This window comes from Excalfactoria chinensis, chromosome 2 (assembly GCF_039878825.1).
Source record: "Excalfactoria chinensis isolate bCotChi1 chromosome 2, bCotChi1.hap2, whole genome shotgun sequence".
NCBI lineage: Eukaryota > Metazoa > Chordata > Aves > Galliformes > Phasianidae > Excalfactoria > Excalfactoria chinensis.
Window position 1 is genome coordinate 49,376,997 of NC_092826.1, and position 25,374 is coordinate 49,402,370.

The 25,374-nt window shown below is 36.7% G+C and overlaps 1 protein-coding gene across 1 annotated transcript in view; it reads right to left on the bottom strand.

Moving 5' to 3' along the window:
• The window catches only part of PIEZO2 (piezo type mechanosensitive ion channel component 2), a 283,067-nt gene that overhangs the window by 171,475 nt on the left and 86,218 nt on the right, over positions 1-25,374 (bottom strand). Inside the window, exon 3 of the mRNA XM_072330043.1 lies at positions 8,939-9,064. Within this exon, the coding sequence (XP_072186144.1) occupies positions 8,939-9,064 (126 nt within the window). The remainder of the gene's footprint in view (positions 1-8,938; positions 9,065-25,374) is intronic.

Genomic DNA, 25,374 nt, shown 5'->3' on the forward strand with positions numbered 1-25,374 from the left:
AATTAAGAAGAACAATAGGTAAAGATATTAACAACAGCTTATTTCCAAAGATTTATCTCATGTTGAAGTGAAAACATTTTCAGTGAAAAGCATTTTTCTAAACAGTGTTCAAAGCACAAATACATGGTTTCCTGTTCCTGCACAGTAACTCCAAAAGAATGCCCCCTGAAATATTTATGTGAGAGTGATTTAGATGATCTGCAATAGAGCTTTTCAACATGATGCCCTATAACAGCACAGAGATGTTGGTCACTAGAGCACTACAACATTGGTCTTACTACTCACTACTGCAACAAAACACCGCAGATGATCCAAAACAACCCCAAAATAGTAGTATTGGTGTTGCCTATCCCTGCAAAAGGACATTCAGCCCTGAAACCAACCATGTGAGTAGCCTGCTTATGACTTTTCTGGTCTTCAAAAACTTTCTCAACATGTAACCAGACTTGCCAGTAATTTGGGATTTAAAAGCAGCTTCCATTGCATTCTAATGAGATTTTCATAGGAGGCTCAAGCATATAATTAGTTGATAAACAACAGAACATCTACTTACAAAAACAAACAAGACTCCTTTTCACACACTGGCTTCTTAATTTACCAAGAGAATTGACCATGAATAGAAATAAACAGGAACTACCCTTCTTCTTTGCCTTCCCCTGCTGTGTTGTTTTATTGTGTGCCTCAAAGCTGGCCTTGATCCTCCCACTTTTTTTTTTCTCTTCTTTTTTTGACATGGCAAAGAAAACTGCCCAAGTCAGCATCACAGCAGGTCCATTGGATGCTTTCCTTGGTGGAACATTAGAGCACCTTTGGAAGCACACCAGTTTCAGAAACAATCTACATGCTGCACCCAGTGGCTTCCCAACAATTCTCTTCAATGCAGATCTGACTGTCAAAAACACAAACTCTGTCTGGCAGTAAGAAGGATGACCACTGTGTCACATAAAATTTTCTGCTTCAGTCCAAACCTTTCATAAAACTTCAGCCAAAGCTTCAGTCTGTACTGATTTTTTTTTATTATTATTATTATTATTAATTTTTTTATTTTACTCTGGAATTGTCTGATTGTACTGACACATGTCACAATGTAAGTTATCACAGAAATCTGATGTAGATTATGAGATACAGTACAGGGCTTATGTTTAGCCATGAAAATGCACAGTGATGCATGAAACAACCTCAAAGCATACAGCATGATTCTTCTTCCCCTACATCAGGAATACAAAAAGGAGAATTATAAACTCTAAGAAAGTATCCTGAAATCAGTGTCAGACAAAAACCCAAACAAATAGCCTTTTGCAACTCATGTCACATTCAGGGTGAATAGTTTCACATCAGGAAAAGAGTGAATTTGTATGTACATAACCTGGAGCACAGGATTTCTATTTCTTTTCTTTTTTTTTTTTTTTAAAAACAATCTTAAAGGAAAGTATGAGAATACTAAAATCATTCAGCGTGATTATATACATCATGCAGAAGGTATTATTATGTCAGCACTGAAAAAAAATATATGTTTAGAATACTGCTGGATTTTCACATGGCAGCCTATGAGTCTAGAAATAAAGATGCAGTCAGTACAATGAACAGCAACTTTCTGAACTGTTATGCACTAACACTCCTTAGGAAATTAAGCAGGACTTATCATACATGCCTAAGAAGGAATTACAGAAGCTTCTGTTTCCTCAGCCATAAATTTCCTGGCTGCATTAAGTAATACCAGAAGTGTTGAAGCAATGTTGACATTCAGTGTGTACTGGATTGAAGTTAAATTGACTTTTATGTGCAGAATAAACTATTGTAGCTTTTTTATTTCTCTTTGGTCATGAAAAAAATAAATAAGTAAATAAAAATCTCATAGTAAAACCTTTTCGTGATAAAAAGTTTGTCTTAGGGTGTGTTCCACATGATCTACTGCATGATGCTATAAATTCTTGACTCTCGGTAAGACTGAAGCAACAGTCAGAAAAGGTTATTGGTAATACTGTACAACCACGCACCTTTCCAGGGTTTTGTATAATCACTGAATCATGGAATCACAAGGCTAGAAAGGACCCACAAGATCATCTAATCCAACCATTCTCCCACTACTGTTGCTACCACAGGCCACTAAACTGTATCTTATTGCTCCTCATCCAGACACCTCTTGAATACTGCCAGGGATGGCTACTCCACCACTTCCCTGAGCAGCCATTCCAGTGCCTGACCACTCTCTGAGAGAAAAAGTTTTTCCTATGTCTAATCTAAACCTCCTCTGGTACAACTTGTGGCCATTTCCTCAGGTCCTGTTTGTTGCCTGGGAGAAGAGGCCAAGCCCCTCCTCATCACAACCTCCCTTCAAGAAGTTGTAGAGAGCAATGAGGTCTCCCCTGAGTCTCCTCTTTTCCAGACTGAACAATAGGAGTCCAGTGCAGGACCTGGCACTCGGCCTTGTTGAACATCATCCCATTCACCTCAGCCCAGTGATCCAGCCTATCCAGATCCCTCTAAAGGGCCTTCCTACCCTTGGGCACATTGGCACCACCTCCCAACTTGGTGTCATCTGCAAACTTACTGAGGGTACATTCAATCCCCTCATCTAGGTCATCAATAAAGATACTAAACAAGATGGGCCCCAGTACTGACCCCTGGGGGATGCCACTTGTAACAGGTGGACTTAACTTCATTAACCACTACCTGTTGGGCACAGCCCTCTATCCAGTTCCTTATCCAAAGAAGGTACACCTGTCCAGGCCACAGGTAGTCAGTTTCCCCAGGAGAATACTGTGAGAGACCATGTCAAAGGCTTTGCTGAATTCTAGGTAGACTACATCAACAGCCTTTCCCTTGACTAACAGATTAGTCACCAGTCGTAGAAGGAGATGAAGTTGATCAAGCAAGACCTGCCCTTCATGAACCCATGATGACTGGGCCTGATCCCCTGGATGCCCCACACGTGCCATGTGTTCTCACCCAAGATGATTTGCTCCATAACTTTCCCTGGCACTGAGGTCAGGCTGACAGGCCTATAGATCCCTGGATCATCCTTTTGGTCCTTCTTGTAGATGGAAGTCACATCAGCAAGCTTCCAGTCCTCCAGGACCTCTCCAGATAACCAAGAGCACTGGTAGATGGTGGAGAAGTCCTTTCTTATATGTGTTTACATACTAAACCAAAGCAAGAATTTTTCAATCCACACAGAACCAGGCAGAGGGAAGTATCTCAAATAATCAGTCTTATTGCTTGGGCTAAGAAGGACAAACAGTAGCTTTCACAGTTCCCTTTCATTTTTGAAAAGAAATTATATTAACTGGTCGCCTGGGAATATTTTCAGCTTATCGTGTGCTCAGCTTGCAGTATCTTACTGTGAATCAAGCTTCATATGACTTGGTGCGGATATACCACAAAGCCAAAACACATTAAATATCTGAACTCTCACAAAATCTGAAAATAAAATTTCAGGTAATTTACCATCTGTGCTGATTTAATCTTCAGTAAAGACTAGCTCAGAACTTCAGAAATGGGTGGATATCTGAATTCTACTAAAATTACACATTTATATTATGGGATTTAGTAGTCAGTCTTACACGGGTGCCAGAAAACTTTCAGAACCCATACAATATATTATATCATAATATGGTCGTGTAAATTTGTTTCCCATTGAAAACACCACCACCCTACCTTGGAACTGATTTAGCTAGACATCCTGCATTTCATATTCATTTCATATTGTAACTGCTATAGTAGATGCCATAGAGGTTCTGACAGTGTCTAGCTCAAAATAAAAATATCCGCAGTGAGGAGTATTTTAGAAGAGTTATGAAGGGTTCATTTCATAAATTCTTGACTATGTGCTTTTAGGGAAAGCCAAAACTGTCCAAGACTATAGAAAACATAATTTTCCATACAGTTCTTTAACATGTTATTGCTAATGTAAGTGTTAGTTAAAGCATTTACAGTCAGAAGAATCAATTAGCAATGTGTTTTGTAAAAATAAAATTAATGGCAAGATATTGATTCTAAACGTAAACTTACAAATTTTCTTTGTGGTATGTGGACTGATTACATTTCATATGAAGTTGTGTGATTGAAGTGAAAGTGTCCAAAATTATCCAAGCCATTCATAGAAAAATTTCAGAATATTTGTTTAATAGATTCTTTTATCATTTAGGAACAGGATGAATTTCTCATTGCCTTAAAAATCTACTGTCAACATTCAAGACTGCATCTTTGTTTCTACCAGCAAAGAAAACCTCCAATTTTCTCTTCCTGCCCCTCATGCTGATACCATACAAAGACAATCTAGCAACTTCTCAGGATACAGAAAACATGAAATCTCACTAGGTACCCAGAAAAAAGTACCTGGTACTCACTCCTGGGAAAGATCAACTGCAATCCTGGGTTTCAGCTTTCAGTAAGAAACCTAATTTGTTTGTACTGGATATCTCTGCTTCCTAACATAACCCAAGGCCACAAGGGACACACTGGTAGTAATGCAAACACAGAATGGTCATTTGGCCAATACATCATTTAAATATATATAAAGCAGAAAGTTATTACAATTCCAAAAAGGCAGCATGCATTTGTTTGATACGTTGGGGATGGGGAATATTTTGATTTTAGTTCCCATAGTCTAATAGAGAAGCTATCTAGCAAAGCTTTAAGTCTATTTCAGTCTATTCTCCTTTTTATAAATGTAACCATTCAGTAGATAAAACTTCTGAACTGTATACAGTTTTAAAAAATGGATTCTAGTTATTAATTAGAGATCCAGCAGTTCTATTATTTGATGTAAAATAAAAATATCCAGAATTGCTGTGAATGACCATTTTGATATTCTAACAAACACTGAATCCAACATTAAAGTCGATTAAAAATATATCAGATAAAAAACACAATTTTTAATTGTATTTCCAAGGACTGGTGTTTTAAGTAATAGAAAACAAACAAACAAACAAAAAACCTGTTTTGAAAGAATAAGCATTTCAGAAGATCGAGATGTGGCCTTCAACAGCAAGAGGTGGCACAGTCAGCAGAAAATAAAAAATGAATGTATACTAAAACAGATAAGAGAAAAATAAATTGCAATGTTTTCACACAGTCCTAAACACAAGAAAATGACACATGGAGGAGTAGCATAGCAAGGAATATTTGCACTTGTTTACAGAAAGTTTAAAATAAACATCATGGAAAACATTGCTGTTGCTGGTGGAAATGTCATCTAAAAAGTTGTTGTAATATGGTCTTAAGAAAGGATTATAGCACGCTTACTGAAGAAGGAGGCTCTATGTTAGCTTGTAACCTGATTTCCCATTTCCCATCACACAGATTCTGTATGCAGCTAACATTGCTTAATCTAACTAACAGGAATTTATTCCATCATAAGTAAAAGTTTAATTAATGAATTTAATTAATTAGTAAAATTCTTCATCTATAGCATGAGTACTACTACATTTCAAATCTGAGTCTGGATAGGGGAATGTCACTGAAACAAAACTGATTGCATTTTTCTTGGTTGCTTAAGTTTACCACAGCTCACACTTGTTGTAATTATTGTTTTCCTTCTCTACTATATGAACTCTGATTTTTTTGAAATGCTCCATTTAGGAGGTATTTAATGTTAGTTCTAAACAATGCAGCTGTAACTAACTAGAAATGTTTTACTAAGATAAACAAGGACTCCTAGCAGCAATTAGTGCTAAGTAATACTCAGAAGATCTTGGAAAAAAAAAACAAAAAAAAAACAAACAAACCACAAACTAAACAAAATAAATAAATAAATAACCCCCCCACTCCCTGACTGCATGGTTAGCTGAACATTTTTAAACACCTCTATCAACCCATCAATATACATCCACTATATAGCTTACAGATGTTTTTGGAGCCAGCCTGAAAGAGAAGGTGTATAGGCTCTAAAAGAGAAAATGGATGAAAAAATGAGAAGAAACCAAACCTTCCAAGACTGACTTATTTTAAACACTATCAGTTCATTTTTAATAATTCCAAGATATGAGCACAATGCTTAACAGTCTATGAAAAATTCTACTTTCTACTTTGCTCTTATAATATTTGTATATATAACCATAAATCCTTAAAGGTGGCATTTGCAGATGTTCCCTTAATGAGGGATGATGAACAAATTGGAAGACAGAATTCAGAAGAGTCTTGATAAACAAAAGCATCCTGGAAAAATGTGGATAAGCACACATATATGTGGCACTTATATGAATATGAGATAAGGAAAAAATATATATATCTGCTTTGCAGAAAAGGATTTTTCCATTACAATGAATTAAAAATAAAGTGTGAGACACCTCCACTTGCAAATAAATAAATGAATAAATAAAGTACCATGTAGTAACACATAAACAAGAAGCGTCAGTCATATGCAAGTGGGCAATTGTTATATTCATCATGTACTCTGTGAAATTACTGCCTTGTTTTGGGCACTGGACCTCAAGAAGTACATGGATGACTTGGAGCAAACAGAGGTAGACCAGCAAGTAAACATGACCTATGAAGAAAGTTTGGAGTGACTGAAGTTCTATGAAAAGAAGAGAATGAAAGGACTATATATGACAGACATGAGTGTAGTCTTCAAGTACTTAACAGGAACCATAAAAGAAATGGAAATTTACCCTCCATTTCCACAGTACATTGAAGGTGATGGATAAGATATTTTTACTAAGGGGGTAAAAAATTCCATTATGATAAGCATCATAAGAGACTATATAATATTTCCAGAAGGGCACACAGGGCTTAGGAACTAAACAAACAGCTATAAAAACTGTTTCATAACAGTTGATCCTGGTCTGGATAGGGAAACAGAAAACTCCAGTCTTCTAGTCCACACTTCTGCACTTCTTATTGAGTGAAAAGAGTTAAATAAACATTAACAGCTAACTCTAACAGGCAGAGATCATAACATTACGCAGACGCTATGGGCATAGTGCTGTCATTTCTCCAGCTATGGCTTAGCACACTGCTGTAGTCAATTTTGCAGAGCATTATTCATATAGCTAGGGAACAGGAAATATAGTAGGGCTGTTGTCACTAAATAATTACAAGCAGAAACGCTACCAAGTACTTTCTGAAGTGGGTGTTTTTTCTTTTCCTCACCTTCACAGTACCACATATTCTCTGGTACCACTTAATAATAATTTATGTTATCTACTGATCTAACAAAGGACTTGGTATTTTCTGTCTCTTTCATCACATTCCTTATATCTTCTTCATCTTCCTCTGCCCCTGGCAGGTCCAGTACCATGTTCCCTTCTTCACTGGCTTAATCTGAAGTTGACCAACTACAGCCATAACACTAAATAAAATGGTGCCAGTTCACTCTGCAAACATATTCAGGCACTGAAATTCAACTGATTTTTTGTATGGCTAGACTGTTAAAACAATCTCTTGAACAACTTCTGTTCAGTCAGTTTTTCTCTCAAACAAGTCAGTCAATGTTTGGGAGTTTACATGTGACAAGTACCACTACCAGCAAGGTAGGATGGGGGTCATTTCATGCCAACTGGACTCAGTGCCGGAGAGCAGCCCATGGCACCTTCAGTTTACTACTACATCCACACTCATTGTCCTATGAGGTTGCATGTAAGGAAATAATTATTATTGCATCTAGAAGAGAAGCTGTTGAATTTAGCAATATTAATTACAGACAGAAATAGTATGTCCTCTCCTTCCTTCCTGCAGGAGTGGACTCTTGAGAATAAAGTAATCATTTAAAGGGGATTCCACTGTACAACCCCCAGTTCCCACTGCAGGACAAAGAAAAAGTGATGTGGCTACATGCCCATATTGGATGATTAGGAACTACCCATACAAACAGCTACTAATACTGACACAATTACTATAATTTAAATAGAAAGCATGTATTTTTGCTATAAGATGGTTAGATACGAGAAGTCAACTCATCTGGTTCACTCTATCAATACTAAGCGTTTCTGGAAAAAAAGAAAATATGCTTTTTGATTCTGAAGGTCTAACGTAAACTGACAAAGCCTGCAACCTTCCTGTTACAACTGATATAAACACAGTCATGCCTTTTTTATCAAGAAAGGTTTTCAGCTAAAAGAAAAACTGTAATGCACACTCCAAGTTTCCTTTGGATTTTGTCACTTTAAGTGAAATACTTTACTTCACAAAATGTTTCTTGTGTTTAATTGTAGCATAACTATTTACCCAAATGGCAGCAGCCTACACTGGGATAAGTTAAATGGACATTTATCAAGGGCACGTTGACAGTTTTAAATGTTAATCATAAGCATTGCAAGACAAGTACAAATAGCTTCTACCTGGAGGTTACATATCCAAATCAGTGCATAGATACTGTAATTAACTTCTACACAGTAAAGTACATTTGCTTCTGAATTATTGAAGAACATTTCCTGAGAGAGGAAGATGTAAAACATCGTGCAATATATTTATAAGTAGAGTTTACATATAAATAAAAACTGAAAATCCTTCTGCCTATACAACACAGGCAAGAAAAATGAAATGCTGTTTAAAAATATAAATCTCAAGGTCAACATTTAACTTTTAATTAAACAAACAGCTTAAAAGAGTTCCATCAAACAGAGGCATAACATATGGGCAGAGGTTTTTTTATTACTATATTCCATTTTATTTTAGTACAGTGTATTATTAAATAATTAAGCGACAGTTCAGCTACCTCAGGTTCTGAGGGAATTTTGAGAAAGTCTAAAAGTAATCATCGCTAAACCAAAACAGAACATTTATCTAGCAGGAACAACAGAGTTAACACACTTGATTTCTTAAACCACTCTAGAATTTTTGCCCTAGTCACAGAAATTAATAAGGAAACAAGAAAAAGGAAGAAAAATTCATAAAAGCATGATGGAAAGTGTCTTCCCATCAACCCTTCACCCTTCAAACCACTGAAGCATCTAGACACTTAAAATTCTAATAAAAGGTAAAAGCTTTTACTCACAGTTAAAACCAGGTTCAATAGTTCTTCCAGCTTCAAGACTGTTTATTGTAATCTGAAAGATGATGTGCAGCAGCAGAAATGATAGACTGGTGAAACACAGAGATTTTAATAATCGTCCTGTATGCCCTAGAAGAAAAAATACACATATATATATATGTAGTTATTGATGCTGTAGATGAATTTCTAAGCATTGTTTAAAGGTTTTCAGTTAAAAAAAAACAATACCTACAGTGGACAATGCCATATCTAAAAGCAGACTTACATGAATGAGCCCTTCAGTATTCTTTAACTAAAAAACCCACTGATTGTTGTTGCTGATACTTCCTTCTGCTCTTCTATCAAAATAGTTTATTTCATCTTCAAATAGCAATTTTACACTACGAATAATATCATTATGCTCCATGTTACCTGGTACAAAGTATGTACAATACTTCCACTATTGTGAAAAATAAAAAAGCTATTAATCTAATTACACTTTCCAAAACAAATGACGTGGAAAGAGGAATAACAACATGGGAACCTCATTTTGGCTCAGAAATAGAGACAAATTCTCAAGTGAATGCATTGCTTTGTGTAGACTGCCCTCTTTCTCTTCCTGTAGTAGATTTTTTGAAAATTATTTGCAGTACACACTGAAGAACACTGTGCCAAATACACTTGGTTTTAGCTCCTCTCTGATTTACTGGATATCGATAGCCAAAAGCCAATATCAAGTGCTTGATGGAGACTTTGAAAATGCCTTACAAATCCTCTAGGAAACACTCAGCTTTATCACAGGCAGCCAAATTTGCAAAGGATGAATAGAGTAAACCATTAGTATTTCAGAAAATATGCAACATTAACTGTAAGCTGTATTGCTGATAAAAGACAACATTACAAAACACACCACTTGACCTATTCACAACTAAATTATATTTCTTAAGTACCTTATACCTAGATTTTTATCCCACCTATATCATACATTTAAAGGCTATTTTATAAATTTACAGATTGAAAAGGGTAAACTGCTTAAATTCTTACAAGGGTTTATAAATGAAACCAAGGCAACAGAGGGCACAACTAGCTGATTATACTTGGGAAATGTTTACCCTACACGCATCCTGTTTCTTTTATACTTACTCTGTGTGAGTTTATAGCTAGCAGCTTCTAGAAAGAAGGTGATGACTAAGACTGACCTATACTTTGGTTCCAATTGGATTACTGAGCTGAAAAGTTCACTGCTGCATGACAGGGAGTCAATTGTGTTGTACTGTATTTTTTTATTTGCTCTTGTCTGTTACTAATAGGCAATAAATTACTTTAATCTCTCTATGCTGAGTCTGTTTTGCCCATTATGGTAATTGGTGAGTGAACTCCTTGCCCTCATCTCAGCAACTTAGCCCCTTTCCTATCATATTTCTTCACCTGTTCCTTTGAGCAGGGCAGTGAGTGAGCGGTGTGGCCATCAGGGCAAGACATTGCAGGCATATCATCAATGACCAAAACCACAGTTTAAAAGCAAAGAATAGGATAAATATGATTTTGTAGCTTTCGAAAAAGTTGTAATTCATCTCACTCCATTAGACTCAAACTTTTGTTATATTTGCTATCTTGACAATGCAAATTTTTATTACCAAATGCCTGTGATGATCTTCCCTATTAAAAAAAAAAACAAAACAAAAAAAAAAAAAACACCAGCAAGCTTAAGTATGAAATCCTGAAGTCTGAAAAGGAAGTTATATTCACTAAGTATGCAGTTTGCATGACCTATTCACTGGTTTCCAGTGATCGGAGTACTGGTCAGACATCAGAGTTCTCAGATATGAGACAATCCAGGCTGCAGAGCATTTCAGAACAGAGTAAAGATTAAATTCTTCATGTCAGATGTCATTTTTTGTTCCATGTGTACAGAAGTTGGCCTGCCCACATGGCTTAGAACAAGAACTTCCAAACAGTATGAATGAACAAATAACAAAATATCTCCTATATTCAAGGTCATGAAGGGAGAATATATGACAAGCTACATGTTATTACATCAGTTTTTAAGCGTGCTATCATATGTAGTGAAATACAATGACTGGCAAGTCTCAATATTTGGTAGTTTATCCTGCATTACCAGATCCCAGTCTGCATAATCTGAGTATGTATTTATTTATACATCTATTTTTAATGTACTTTAAAGCTGAAGACGAAGTATTTGACAATACAGACCCTATGTACCCAACATTTCTGTTCAAACATACTTGTAGATTGAACAATGGATTTAACAGCTAACTGTGATTGTCTTCCTTTTAGGAACTGTGAAAAATGTTGAAAAAAGCATTTCTTGAAATGCTGAAATGTCAGGAAAACATCTGCACAAAGTTAAGGAATATTTTAAAAGGATAATTACCATGATAACAAATGAAGACTCAGCTTAGTAGTATATATGGCAGAGGAAATACACTACTGGAAGGCAGCATGTTTAGTGCAGATTACAACATTCCTCAAGGACTGTTCTCTCTGTGGCCATCAGTGGGACAGGACCACCATAAGACCCTACCGATGAACAGCCCTTTGCATGCACCACATTCAGCTGTGACAGCAGAAACTAGAAGTTTTTGGAGAAGAATACTAAATACTCTGCCCCTGATCTCAAAAGTTTTGGAGAGACATCAACAACTTGGGAGAAATTGGAGTGCTAGAAAAATCAGTGAAGTATTGGATATGTAATTTATGCCAAGGAAGAAGTGACAGATTTGGACAAAGGATGAGTTTCAATTTATAGTGGTTTTTGGATAAACCCATTTGTCTATATTTTTACTTCCATATTTTTTCATTCTACTGAAAACTTAGTTCTAAACTACACAAACGAAAAAAATTAACTGTACAGGACTGAGCAGAAAGAGGGAAAAAGTTCACACTGGAAATCAAAATGCTACACTGATTGCTTTCATTTTGTTTTAGATGTATAGACTCATATGTTCATAAAGGCTGTTATAGGAAGAATATTCTCAAAAAACACCTGTTTTTGTAGCTTTCAAACAGGGCTGTGATTTTACTCACACTGGTGTGGTTCCACCAGCTCCAGCAAAAGAAGGTGAATGATCAGAGTATGTCTCAGTACTTGCATGAATGATTAAAAAAATGTATCTGCTTTCAGCTGTAGTGTGCTGTCCCTCATGGTACCCCATAGGACCAATACGCAGCTTTAGAAATGTCCTTCAGTGCACTTCCGAAACACAAGGAACATGCTTCTAGACTCTCGGTCCTTCCAAAAGACTCCTGGGCCTCCTGTCCTCCAATCAACCCAGCAGGAATGTGGTCAGAATGCAAAGGCTTTATTAATCTTCTTCTAGCTAGCCCAATTGCAACACTAAATGGGATTCAAGAATGCCAAAAGCTTTTCAAACGTGGCAGAGGAATCCATTTTTTATTTTCCAAAAGTAATGCGGCCAAGAGCTGGATTAGTGATGGCATGTCCCCTCAGCCACAGGCATGCATCCTTAGTACAGCTAACTGTTTGAATGTGCCCAACTGGGACTGCTGCTGTCGACAAACACATGCATTTCTTTTCTGCCTGTATCACGACTATTTGAAAAGATGGAGCTTCCACCATGTATCCAGAATTGAATGCTAATGTTTAGAGAGGAAGTTCTGTGATCTTTTTCTGCTACTCCTTTTCTCTACAGTAACAGAGTATGACAGAGTTATTACTACTTAATATGTTGAATTTCCTAAGAACTTCTTCCAAAAGGATGTGCTAAAAGGACACGGAAAACTGGTCAATTGTTACCGAGACCAACTTAAGAATCAAATATATTAGCTATTACTACAAAATCTGACCAGGAACCTCGGGCTGTTGTAAAGAGCCTATCATATGGAAAACTCTCCAGTTGTTTGCAAGGTACACTTTTATTCTACAAAGTTTTTTGTTTCTCTCATTCATTGTGTGGGGCAGCACAAAAAAACTGCTTGCATCTCTATCCTGATTTTTTTTTGCAAGTACCATTATGCATCTATATGCAGAAAGTGATAAGTTCAAAGGGAAAGTATGTACTCTCCTTGCACTGAGCTTGTGGTTTAGCTATAACCTTAGTGTTGAACTTTTTCAAGTCAGTTGCGTTTTGGATTGCACCCTGAACTGCTGCTACACTCTCAATTCCACTTTAATAGTTTTGCTTGAGCATTTTTTTCGCAAAACACTTTGATGCAGCTCACAGCAGATGAAATATCAAAGTAGAAATCATTTTTCACATGATCTTTGATAGCACACAGTGAGTGATAAATATTAATGGACACTTATCTTCTGAACTACTGACGTTTCAGTTAATAAAGATACTCTATTACAGACACTCAGGATTCATTTCTTTTCATAAACCATTTCATCAGTAAATGACAAACATAAAATTAAATATGTCTCAACCAATGTCTTAGCTGCAGAAAATTTGTTCTGTGGCATGGGTAGGGTCAGTCCCATAGAATTTGTTTCAGCTTGCAATTTTAGAACTTGATTTTATGTCAAGAACCATGGAACCACCTCAGAGCCTAACTGAAATCAGAGTCTAAAAACTACTAATCTCCTACTCCGTGGCTCCAGATATGAGTCTGTCAACATCATCTACAGCACAATCAGGGGCAATTGGGAGTGGGAAGATAATAGAATTTCTGTCCCACGGACAAACCTGAAAGATACACAGGAACAAAAAATCAGACTCTCATAATTTCCCAAGTAAAACAAATTCAGTGTTTGATCAGCAATTTTTTAAGTACATCAAGATACCACAACTTATTTAGGGAGATAAATGAATGATAAGAGTCCTGATTTGAAGCTTGTGCTAAGTTTCAGAATTGATTAAAACTACAGTTGGTTCTATCCAATCTTCAGAAAAAAAATGTCATCACAGAGTTCCTCATGAACATCTGCCACTTTGGCCATGAATGTCAAATGTCAAATTCACAAATTTAAGCATATACACCAACGAAAGTTGAAAAGCAAGAAAAAAAGTGTTGACATACCTATTTTCCATTTTTCAGGAAAACTCTGCATTTCTGTATGCTCAGTCAGCAACACAGGAGAACATGGGTCAGGCCCCTCTCCTGTACTCATGACTATCATGCACTAACTGACACTCTAGACAGCAGTACTGATGACCAAGAAAGACAAAGAAAGGGCTCAAATTCAAGCTGTAGATGCAGCTGAGATTTTCAGAAATGACTACTGGGTTAAACCTGCAGGATACAGAGCAGTTTAACCTGGAGCAAAAATGCATTTATGCATGTACTTATCTTCAAGCATATGAGCTGGAAGTGAAGGGTTCTCAGTGTTGCATAAGTTTTGTAAAATAGGTTTGTTTGACTGCTTTACTGCTTGAGTATTGACAATTGATGTGGCTATGCCTTAGAGCACACAGCTGGTAAGTTAGTGGAAATCAAGCTGTTTTAGGTATCTCTATAGCTTCTTGCAGGATTTCCTGTTTTTCCTAGAAGTTTTCATGCTCAGAATACTTCTAGAACTGAGCTGTATCCTCTGCATCAATACACAATACCATCGTTCAAGCCGGTTATAATCTCTGACCAACAAGTTTACACAGGCAATTTACCCATTTTGTTAACAAAATATTTGTCAGAAAAGACTCAGAACTTAGCCATTCCTTTTTTTTTTTTTTTTTTTTCCAGATGATCCTCATATGTTTTCAAAGCAAACAATGGCTACTTGATGTCTGTTTCTCAATTTGACAAGTGACGGTACCAAGTTAAACACAGGAAATAAATATCATCTCAGATATTAGTACATACGAACACTGAGCAATTTTAAGGCAGAGCTGTTCTTTTACAGGAGTATTTGAGGTTTTAAAACACAGTTCCAGATGCTTCCTGTGAGGAATCTGAATCTCCATGTTTGCTATCACAGACAATATTTATTTTGAATTCAAATTAATTCAGCCATTATTATCTGTCAGATGCAGTGCTTACAATGTACTTTACACATATATATCATGGTCATAAGAAACAAGTAACTCTAACTGGAATTCAGTTCCTTCAACAACAGAGAGTCCAAACAACACCAAAGTAATGGGAAATAATAGTAGGACATTTGCTATAGTTCTGAAATACACTATGAAAAAATGAGTACTTACTGGGAGGTAAATAACTCTTTTTCTATTGAATACCTAACCACATGTGTTAATAAGTAGCAAACAATTTGATGCAAAGCACAGTGAGAAGGCTAGAAGGCTGTGTAAATAAGACTAATATAGCTATTGCAAAATAAAACCTAACAGATGATGTCTACACAAAGAACAAAGTGCTGAACTCACTGGAAGCTGTGCTACGAATTTCTACCCTTCTGAAAACTCCCCAGAAGCTCGAGATACTCTCTCAGCACAGGCAGAAGTCTTGCATATGGTCTACCATCTTTCTTAAGAATTTGCATTAGTTAATTTCTAGAAAAATACAATACAACTTCTATAATTCAATAAAGGACCCATAAGTTAAAATACATTGTTCTTTCAATTTCTCTGCAAAAACTTCCTAAGAAATTAGGTTGTGAATTCTGTGTAATTCTGTGGAGTAGTAGGTCAGAAAAAACTGAAGAACTGCAGACTAATAAAACTGACTTGCACACATGGGAAACTGATGTAAACTTGAATATAAATTAGACTGAGATGATTAGGCACTGAAGAGGAGACCAGGTAACAAGAAGACTGTAATGCCTAGAGGATCTCAGAAATCTTTGAAGAAACCAAAGGACATGTAGAGAATAATACTTAAGATGAAACAGTAAAGTCAGTTTTCAATAAACTTCTGAGCTGTATTTCAGAAGAACAAATTTCTGTCAGTGGCTCTTAGAGGAAATGAACCATCATGGGAACAGAAGTGATGTCATCTTGGGACACACCAGCTCTTGCTGATGGTGATTATGTCATCCAGCTCAGTTGCAATAGGTTCAGAACAGAAGTATTTTTGTTTTTATTTTTTCCTTATTAATGACAGAATTATTCCTATTTGTTAAATTCTGTTTAGTATTCATATTATCTGTGAAATGGAATGAATGTAAAATATTATGATCTTTAAGGTTCCTTCCAACCCAAGACATTCTGTGATTCATTCTATAAATATATACAAAACCTGGTGATTGAGGAAGTCCTCTATGCTTATAGAAACATCTGATTTTTCAGGAGACAAAATCACATCTCTTAACATTGCAGAAAATGCTTAGACTAGGATGAGTAGAACTCACTGAAATGATGAAATCCTACATACTACTTTGAATTCAAGGCTTTTGAACGGCTTGGAAAATCAACCCTATGAGGAGAGGCTGAGGGAGCCGGGGCTGTTTAGTCTGGGGAAAAGGAGGCTGAGGGGAGACCTTATTGCTCTCTTCCAGTATCTGAAGGGTTCTTACAGTGAGAGTGGGGAAGGTCTCTTCTCACTGGTGACAAGTGACAGGACGAGGGGAAATAGCCTCATGTGTGCCCCCGGTGGCGCAGTGGTATAAAGTGCTGCTTGCGGCACCGAAGGGCCCGGGTTCGAATCCCCTTTGTGGCGCAGGGGGTAGAAGTGCCGATTTGCTACACAGAGGGCTCGAAACCCAGGAGTTGGACTCGATGATCTCTAAGGTCCCTTCCAACTCGAACGATACTATGATACTATGATATGATACTATGTTGTGCCAAGGTATGTTTAGGTTGGACATTAGGAAACACTTCTTTACAGAAGGGGTTGTTAAACGCTGGAATAGGCTCCCCAGGGAGATGGGTGAGTCACCATCCCTGGATGTGTTTAAGAGCCATTTGTATGTGGGATATGATTTAGCAGAGGGTTGTTAGATTTAGGGTACCATAGTTAGGCTGCGGTGGGACTTGATGATCTTCGAGGTCTTTTCCAAACTGGGTAATTCTATGATTTTATGAATTCATGCTAAGTATCAACACTTTTAGACAGCCTCTATAAACAAAATGAATGACTGATGGAAGGTATACAGGTAAGAAAAGACCAAGAAATAGAAATGCACTGTTTGTTTTTAAATTTCCATCTTAAATTGAAGACTTTGAACAGAGATTTGAATTTAATAAGTCCAAGACAAGCTACCAGACCAAAAAAAAGGAAAAAGGGAGAAAGGGTGAAAATACTATATCTCAGGATTATTTCTAAGCAGTTGGAAGAAATTCAAACATTGATTAAACTAAAATTCAAGAATATGAAGCTATAAAGAGCAAGATGACAAAAAAAAAAAAGCCCTCTAGAACTTACTGTTATTCTGTAATCTTCATCATTCTACAGTCCACTGTCAAAATATTAGAAACTGTGATTAAAAAAGATGCTATGAACGCCTTTATCTATGTCAGTATAAACCAAAAGTCCACTCAAAGTGATCAGAAGTGGCCACAAGCAAATGTTCAGGGAAGCATACCAGTAGTTTAATATTCCCTCCAAGCCACTAACCATTTGTTGAACCAGATCTGCTTGGTAAATTTCTGCTTTGTGAGCTTCTTCAGCCTCACTCTGAGCTAGACAGATTTTCAGCATATACAACATTCTTCATCTGGAATTACCAGATGCTCACCGAATTTCTGTAGCTTATTCCTGTTTACTTCATACAATGTTTCCTAGTTCCCATACCACGAGAAAATGTGAACTGTTCCTCTCTATCCATCCTTTTCATCCAAAGCATTACTTTGTACCTTTCAAGCACACCACTTTTCATTTGCATATTTTCCTATCTAGAGTCTCAGCCTACTCAGCCATTCTTCAGACAGTGTTGCATATACTTAAGTTATCCCCATCAATCCAGTTCTGAACTCTTCTCCAGTTATACTACATCCCTTTAGAGTAAGGTATCACAACTACAAAAGACAATTATATCATGGCTTTATATAGTAGAATAACACTGTTCTGCTTCATCGTGCATTTTGTTCCTTTACATTCGAAACTCATCTTCTGCTGAGACACTAAACTGATGGTTCCATGAATATCACAGGCACTGCATTATTAAGTGGCAATGTGAGCTCAGTGATCATTGTTTTACATGAGAATGTTTTATTAATTCTCGTTATTATTATTTTTTATTATTATTATTAACTTTACATATTCTGTCCTACAAGAACACAAGTGGAATAAAGGCAGCTGGCGGATTCACTAACTGGAGATTTCTTTTTGAGATTTCTTTTTTTCATTTGTTCTTTTTACCTCAAAGGTGCAGCTGTATGCATAGAGGTTACCAGAAGTACCATGTACTTTAAATTTTTTATATTTGTTCAGACATCCAGCAGACCTCCACTTCATGAAATACTCTTCAAAGTTCTCTTATCACGTCAGAGACTTTTGAAGACTGTGAGTTTCATCTGTTTGCTTCTGCATAAATCACTTCTCACAAAACCCAAAACACCTATTCTAATGTCTAGAAGCTACAGTAAGGAAGACTGCTTAATGCTGACTCAAGTTTATCACAGACCAACTTATTTCACACAGAAATTAAAAACTACCTGAAGGAAAGTATGTGTCACCTTCAGAGACAAATACTTCAATTCTCTCTATCCCTGTAGGATTTTACAGAAGTTTTTCAAGATAGACATGTTTCTCCATTAAGAATAACCAAGCATTCATGGCAAGTCATTGGCTTAGTATTGTTTGTGTCCAACTAGATCTAGTATTTCTGGCATTTTGTCCTCTGGGGTAGACATAAGAGGATCAGTAGTTTCATTCTTCCACGTACAGCAAAACTGTGGGGATCCTGCAGCCAAACATAGTAAAACTGCTTCAACATTTGAAACTGAATTTGGCATCTACATTCTGCACACATGTAGTGCAATTGTTGTCCAAGGAGTGTCTCAGGATCCAAGAGGCCTCTAGGGCAGAATGTGAGACATCACTGGGATTTCTCACACATCTGCCTTTCTGCTAGAAGGATTTGGAATTATCCCCTACATAATAGTGGGGCCGGTGAGAACAACTTCCTCAAACCTTGCAAGAAGCACTACAAACTGCAGTATTTGTATTTCTTCTTTTAGATGCCCTCTAGAACAGGTTGCTTCTTGAACAGTTTTAAATACTTTTTCCTGTGATAGGAGATCTAGGTTTGAAAAAAAATGGCATATGACTAGCTGACCTTTCAGGGTCCATTCCAACTTAAACAATTTTATGATACTTACAGAAAATAACAATGTGGAGTAGTATGTAAAATGATGCACTGGAATATATGGATTACCATGTTTCATAGGGTACAGATGTTTTCATGGTCTGAATTTTTTCAGTGATTATTGATGCTTCCTTTTCAGAAGAAAAACTAAAGGGAATGCTGAGTAACATAAAGTGTGGAAACCACGGAGGATATGAAAGATGATGATATTCCTGTGCTCTTCACAATTAATGGAAGTGATTGACTCAGTTCTTTACCATGAAGTGTGCGCTAGAATCCTTCATGTAGAGGGGGTAGAGAAGTTACCTCTATCATTCTCAGAGACTGCAGGAAGAAGAAAAGAGTGTACCTTTGAAGACTACTTTGGCATTTTTCATCACCCAAAAGGCTAGACAACAATCAAAGACACTCAAATAATACAGAGTATTAACTCTAAACAAAAGAATCACCCAAAAGATAAGTATGGTTCTATGATTCTATCCCACAGTTCTGTGTTTTATGCCTTTGGTTGAATGATCAAGGGTAACAGAAGGTCCAAGTACTCTCTTCAGAAGTCACTGTAAGTCAGGGGAACTTGAGTTTGGATGCAAAGAATATATAACTTTCCTATCTCTTCAAGGAAGCAAGATAAGCAATTTAAAAAATCATTTGTATCTGTTAAGCCTGGAAATTCAAGGGTAGAAGACTTCTATATGACTGTAGGTCCATATGGCTACATGACTTCTGAATGTAATGTAGTGCCTAGTCTGCAGTAAGCCTGCCATGACTATTGCTATAATGGTTCTGTAGAACCATAATAAAAAATTGCCCAAAATACAAGATTCTTATGATTAGGAGTGAATGACAAGTATATTCTAATATGAAAGAAATTGAAATATATTACCTGTCCCCATGCATATAGATCCGTCTGTACTTTTGGATAACCTCAAAAACATTGCTACGAAACAGATGCAAAGTTGGGTTTTGAAATTGCAATGGAGACAAAAATTGACTTAGTTTATCACTGTGCTTGTACATATATACACACACACCTACGAGAGCTACATAAAATTATCCTTGCAGCATAATTAATAGTCTCACTCAATGAGAGAGAAGCAAGAGTATGCACACACACATATATATTTAAATCTAGATTCAGCCTTGTACTTCAACAGTTACAGAAAACAGATGGCAGATGCTGGACACTGGAAAAGCAAAGATTCTGCTTTGTAAAACATTACAACAAAACTACAACTGAATATAATCTAGCTAAGGACCATATTAACATTCATAACATTAAAAACAACTTAAAAATTTAGTCTTGTTTTAAAATAATTTGCTGTTTTCTGTTTTCTCATACAGTATTTTGCTACTAGTCTAGAAGATTAAAACCGAGTTGCATATCTTAGGAAGAAGCAATTCAGATTCCAACATAGTGTGCTAATGAATGTGTAATAGAATGAAACATCCAAAAAAAACACACTTCTGTGAATTTCATAGGACTATAGTTAAAATCTGTTTGAAATGTAATCAAGTGCAATAATAAAGGAGAAACATGTATTTGATATTATGTTCCAAAACTCCAACTAAAACACTGGAGTCCACTGCTTAAACATAAATAAGCCATATTTCTTACAAATGCATACTCCTGGCATAAATCATATCTGTATCAGTGTAGTGTCAGTAGCTTTAGCTATTTTCCAGTCAGATAACTTAAGACTTATTCTTACTCTACAACATACTGAAAATATTTGAAATGAAGCATCATTAAACAAAACTCACAAAAGTTAAAGTCTGAATCTATTTTTGATTGCCAACGTTTAATAATTCAGAGTGAAATTCAAATTGCTAAGCTAACTTTTACAACACTTGGATGGAGGAATGAAATGCCACTGTTCAGCCCAGGAAATCAAAACTACAATTATTTAGTTTGAACCTACTAAAATATTTTATTTCTTCCTTATTTTTTCTACATAGCAAAGTGAAAAATTTCCACTCCTGAAAATACCAACATTTCCCCATTATAAAAAAAAAAAAAAAAAAAAAAAAAGACTGATTTTGTTGCAGCACATACTCCCTTCTAAAAAGAACATCCAAATTAATAACACTGCACTGGGAATTTTTCAGAGGTGTTACAAAATCACAGAAAGAAAAAGATGTTGGAGAAAGAACAGCAGGAACAGGCAGCAATAGTGAGCATCCTCTGAGGTGTTAGTGACACTTTAAGGCAGCACCAAATTAACTATTTTCATACAAGCGTAAGGTTGCTGTAATAGGTGATGGCAAGAGTTTCTACAAGGAATCCAGGGCCACTTGCTGAGGATAACCTCTGGAGCATATTTAGGGCTTTTTGCCACGTGTAAGTAATGCAGACTTACAAACCTATGCTAATATAACCATGTTTGTGTTTATATAACTCCACGGCAACATTTGATCTCTGTGCATAATAGATAGCTCTCTCTGTAATGTATATCTGAGAACACTTTTACAGGCGCAGTGACACTAACACCACTCCAAATTCACACTGTCCCACACCTAAAAAGCTGGGTATTAAAGAGTAAATAAAATCAACCCCATTGCAAACATGGGTCACTGCTGCACACATCAGGAAGGGAGATGTACCATCCTACATCGCCCAGCTCTGGGGCAGAGGAGACAGATCAGCCTGCTTTTCTCCTGCACCCTGCAAGGGGCACATACACCCCCCCGAATGTTGAGCTCTGTTCTGCTGCCAACGCAAGCTAAGCTTCCAGCAAAGCAGTGCAGATATTTTGCTCCCCAACCCTCTGCTGACACCCAACACAAATATTGGGAGCGCAACAGCCTGCCATGACAGTAGTTGAACAGCTATTTGGGTTTCTGCTCTGCTCAGAGGCAAGGAAAAGAAGTATTCTCCTTTATTATTCTACCACGTTTCCTTGTATATGTCAACTGTTTCTTAGTTACAGAGAACTGAACTCCTTCCAGACAAGTGTAATGAATCTTCTGAAAAGGAGTAAATTTTATTTATTTTTTAAAGCATTTTAAAGAAACTCCCAAAAGGAATTAACATTTTTATTTACAGCCTTGTCTGGTCAGATGTGAACACATTTCTATGCAGCCACCTCATGGTAGCATATCCTAGCCATCTTGTAATGAAATTATTGTGAACGTATCAGTAAGACATGATCCCACATATTTAAGTCATTACAGAGAACTTTGGCATGGATCAAAATGCATTAGTTACTTTAATTACAGTTGAGTCAATCTCCATTAGGTATGATTAACATTTGGCCTAACTTTTCTCTGTCTTGAAGCTTAAGGAGCCTCCTTTAAAGTTCAAGATTAAATTCATGTTTTTGAGGTTTATGTCATTATTACAGCTCTGACTCAACATTCCCATTCCCATTATCTCTTGTTTAGGTAAAATAAAATGAATAGAACAGAACAGAAAATCAATGTGGCCAACATTTGTTCATTAGACCAATACAATACCTAATTAATAACATATAGAGCATAACAGATTGAGTAACGTGGCAAAAAACTCCTATTTGCATTGTACCGAAGATGACATCCTTGGACATGTTAAAGTCTCTGCAGAGACCTTCCAGAGAATACTGACCAGAACTGATAGGTGGAGACTTAAAAGAAGAATTGGGATCTTGTTTAGTCCTCTAAAATATTTTTATGAGCATTTTGTTGATCACATTAATGTGCCAGAAAGCTGTCAGTCCACTTTCTTCCACTATTGCTGACAGCAAGAGAGTGACCTAAAATCACAATTAAAAGTAATCTCATCACTTTATAGACAAACAGGTTCACAGACATAGAGAAATACTTGCAGGCCAGCCCTGACCAGCATCCCATCTGCTGCCAGTTCTTGGCATCTAATATAGAATCCCAGAGCATTAATCTCCCTAGTGGAACCATACTCACACTGAATGACAACTCACCCTCATTTTCTTCCTCTGCTTATGGGGATCATGAATATATGAATGTATGCCTTGGAATGGCTTTGATGCCTGACAACTCAGCCTTTCCAAGCCAATCTGGAGTTATCAGATATATAACAAATATGAGATACTTGAGTTTAGCTTGTAATTGGGCAGAGGTTTTGAGGAGCCAGTGTTTTAGGGGATGGGGTTTTATTTGGACATCTCATGTAGAGCTTAGTGGCTCTAAGTATCTAACTGTTTCTGCAGTTGCACCTTCTGGCCTCAAACGCCTTCAGATATATCTTGTACCATAAGCAACCAGACAGATAAAGCACACAATTTTTTCGACATCTACACTTATCTATGAGTAGGGCTCTGATGCACAAACTCTTCCATGAATTGGTAAGTACTGCAGCAGCTTGGAAATTTCTATATCTGGACAAAAAGGACATTACTCCACAGTTTGAAAAACATTCAGTAATGGTTATCTACTGCCTCTACTTCAACCTCCTCAATCCCTTTGATACATATTTCTTAAAGACTTGATAAGGCCAGTCAGTGCATAAAGGTAGCTTCTTGTGATTAATATAATGGTTCAAAAGAGCCTCAAGGTAAACACTGAGTGACAAGTCTACATATCAAATCCTGAATTCTGAAAATGAAAAGCATCTGTCAGGGACACTTATTGATGGTATCGCTGCTCCGCCTCCAAATACAAATGTGTTTAGGGGTATTACTCCTCCCAGGCATCTGGAATATATGCAATCCATACTCTGGTAATCATGAAAGATCCCAGATGATCACTCTCTGAAACATTTGGGTTTTGCAGTATTGAAACTGTAAAATCCATTATTCCTTGTTTAATAATCTCTGTAAATCCTGAATTAATATGTCTATATACCATGAAGATTCTTATTGTAGTACTGAGATCAGTATGTACATGAACTCACGAGTTATATACATCACCATAACCAATTGATTTAATGGATCATGTGGGATCCGGATGGCTCAAATGTACTTCCACAAACATAAAAGAGCATACAAAGTAACCTGAGATGATGCTGTTAAAAGTTACTAATGTTATGTTTAAAGAAAGTCAACACAGAAGCAGGCTGTGAAAAGGCTGAAGGAATCCAGTAGTTCATCACAGAACTATATTTCAGTCTCAAGGACTGCTATAAGTGGGAGGAAAAACTGTTGAATGCACATGCATATGCTGGTCACTTCACTGCACAAATTCCACCAGAATACATGTGGGAGAAGGAAGAAACAAACAAGCAGCATTTAAGGACTCTAAGTCACTTTACAACAGGTGAATAAAACAGCAGAAACAAGTTCTGAACTATAGAAACACAGTACTAAAAGCAAAAAAAGTTGTCAGTTCTGTGTCATGCAGAAGAAATGGCATAGTAAATAAAAGAGATCCTTTTATACCTGGAAATTGTAGGCTACTGAATGAAGGAGACGGGAAACATTCTGGAATTTGGAATATGCTTAAAAGGCCTAACAACTAGAACAGGTGCTGTCTGCCATCCAAAATGACTTTGAAGGGATGACAGACAATTAATGGAAACTCTAAGTCATCATCAAGCATTGCTTGCTTAGCCATACAGAAGTCTGAAGCAGAACACTAACTTACTTTCTACAACTTGAACACCTTCTGTTACTGAAATCTATGATCTTATGAAGCTCCACACACTGTAAAATCTGAACGCTATAGAAGGATTAGGAAACAAGCCAGTCTATACTGAAGCACCTGAATATTTCAAGATTTAACAGACACAGTGCTTCCAAGAAATAATTGCCAGTTAAATGTGCAGGGTGAATGCTTGAGCTGTTGTGAGTCAACACTGCTCCACTGAAGTCAACTGCACTACACCGTTCAAAGAGGCTGAGAATCCATGCTCTGTTTAACATAAACAAGTTTTAGGCAAGCATTCCCAATTTTCTTGAGAAATTTTACGTGCCAGCAAGATCATGTTTCTTACCTCTACTTGAAGAGTGTAAATGAAGCAACTCTGTAGAAATTTCTGTTGGTAACATGAAGGCAAAATCTGGCAGAAGGAAGGCTTCCACAAACACTCAGCATGGGTTTTAAAATATTATTGCTTTCACACTGATAAAACTGATTTATCTTTTGCTATCAGATGGATTCTGGTAAGATGAGCTAATTCTGTAAGAGAGATGTAATGCCCCACTTCATGCCTCTTCCACTGCTACTCTATATGCTACTTTGTATTGAATTCAAATTGATTCAAATACCCAAGGGAAAGCTTGGTTTTCCCCAAAAACTAAAACAACAACAAAACACCATCTCACACTACTACTTTTAAGGGCTTGTTTTGCATTATCTTCAGAGAATTGTTTCAGTCAGCCTGTCTTTATCACCAGGGCACTCAGTTAAGACAGGAAATATCTAGAAAAAGAGTTTATAAAGCAAAAAC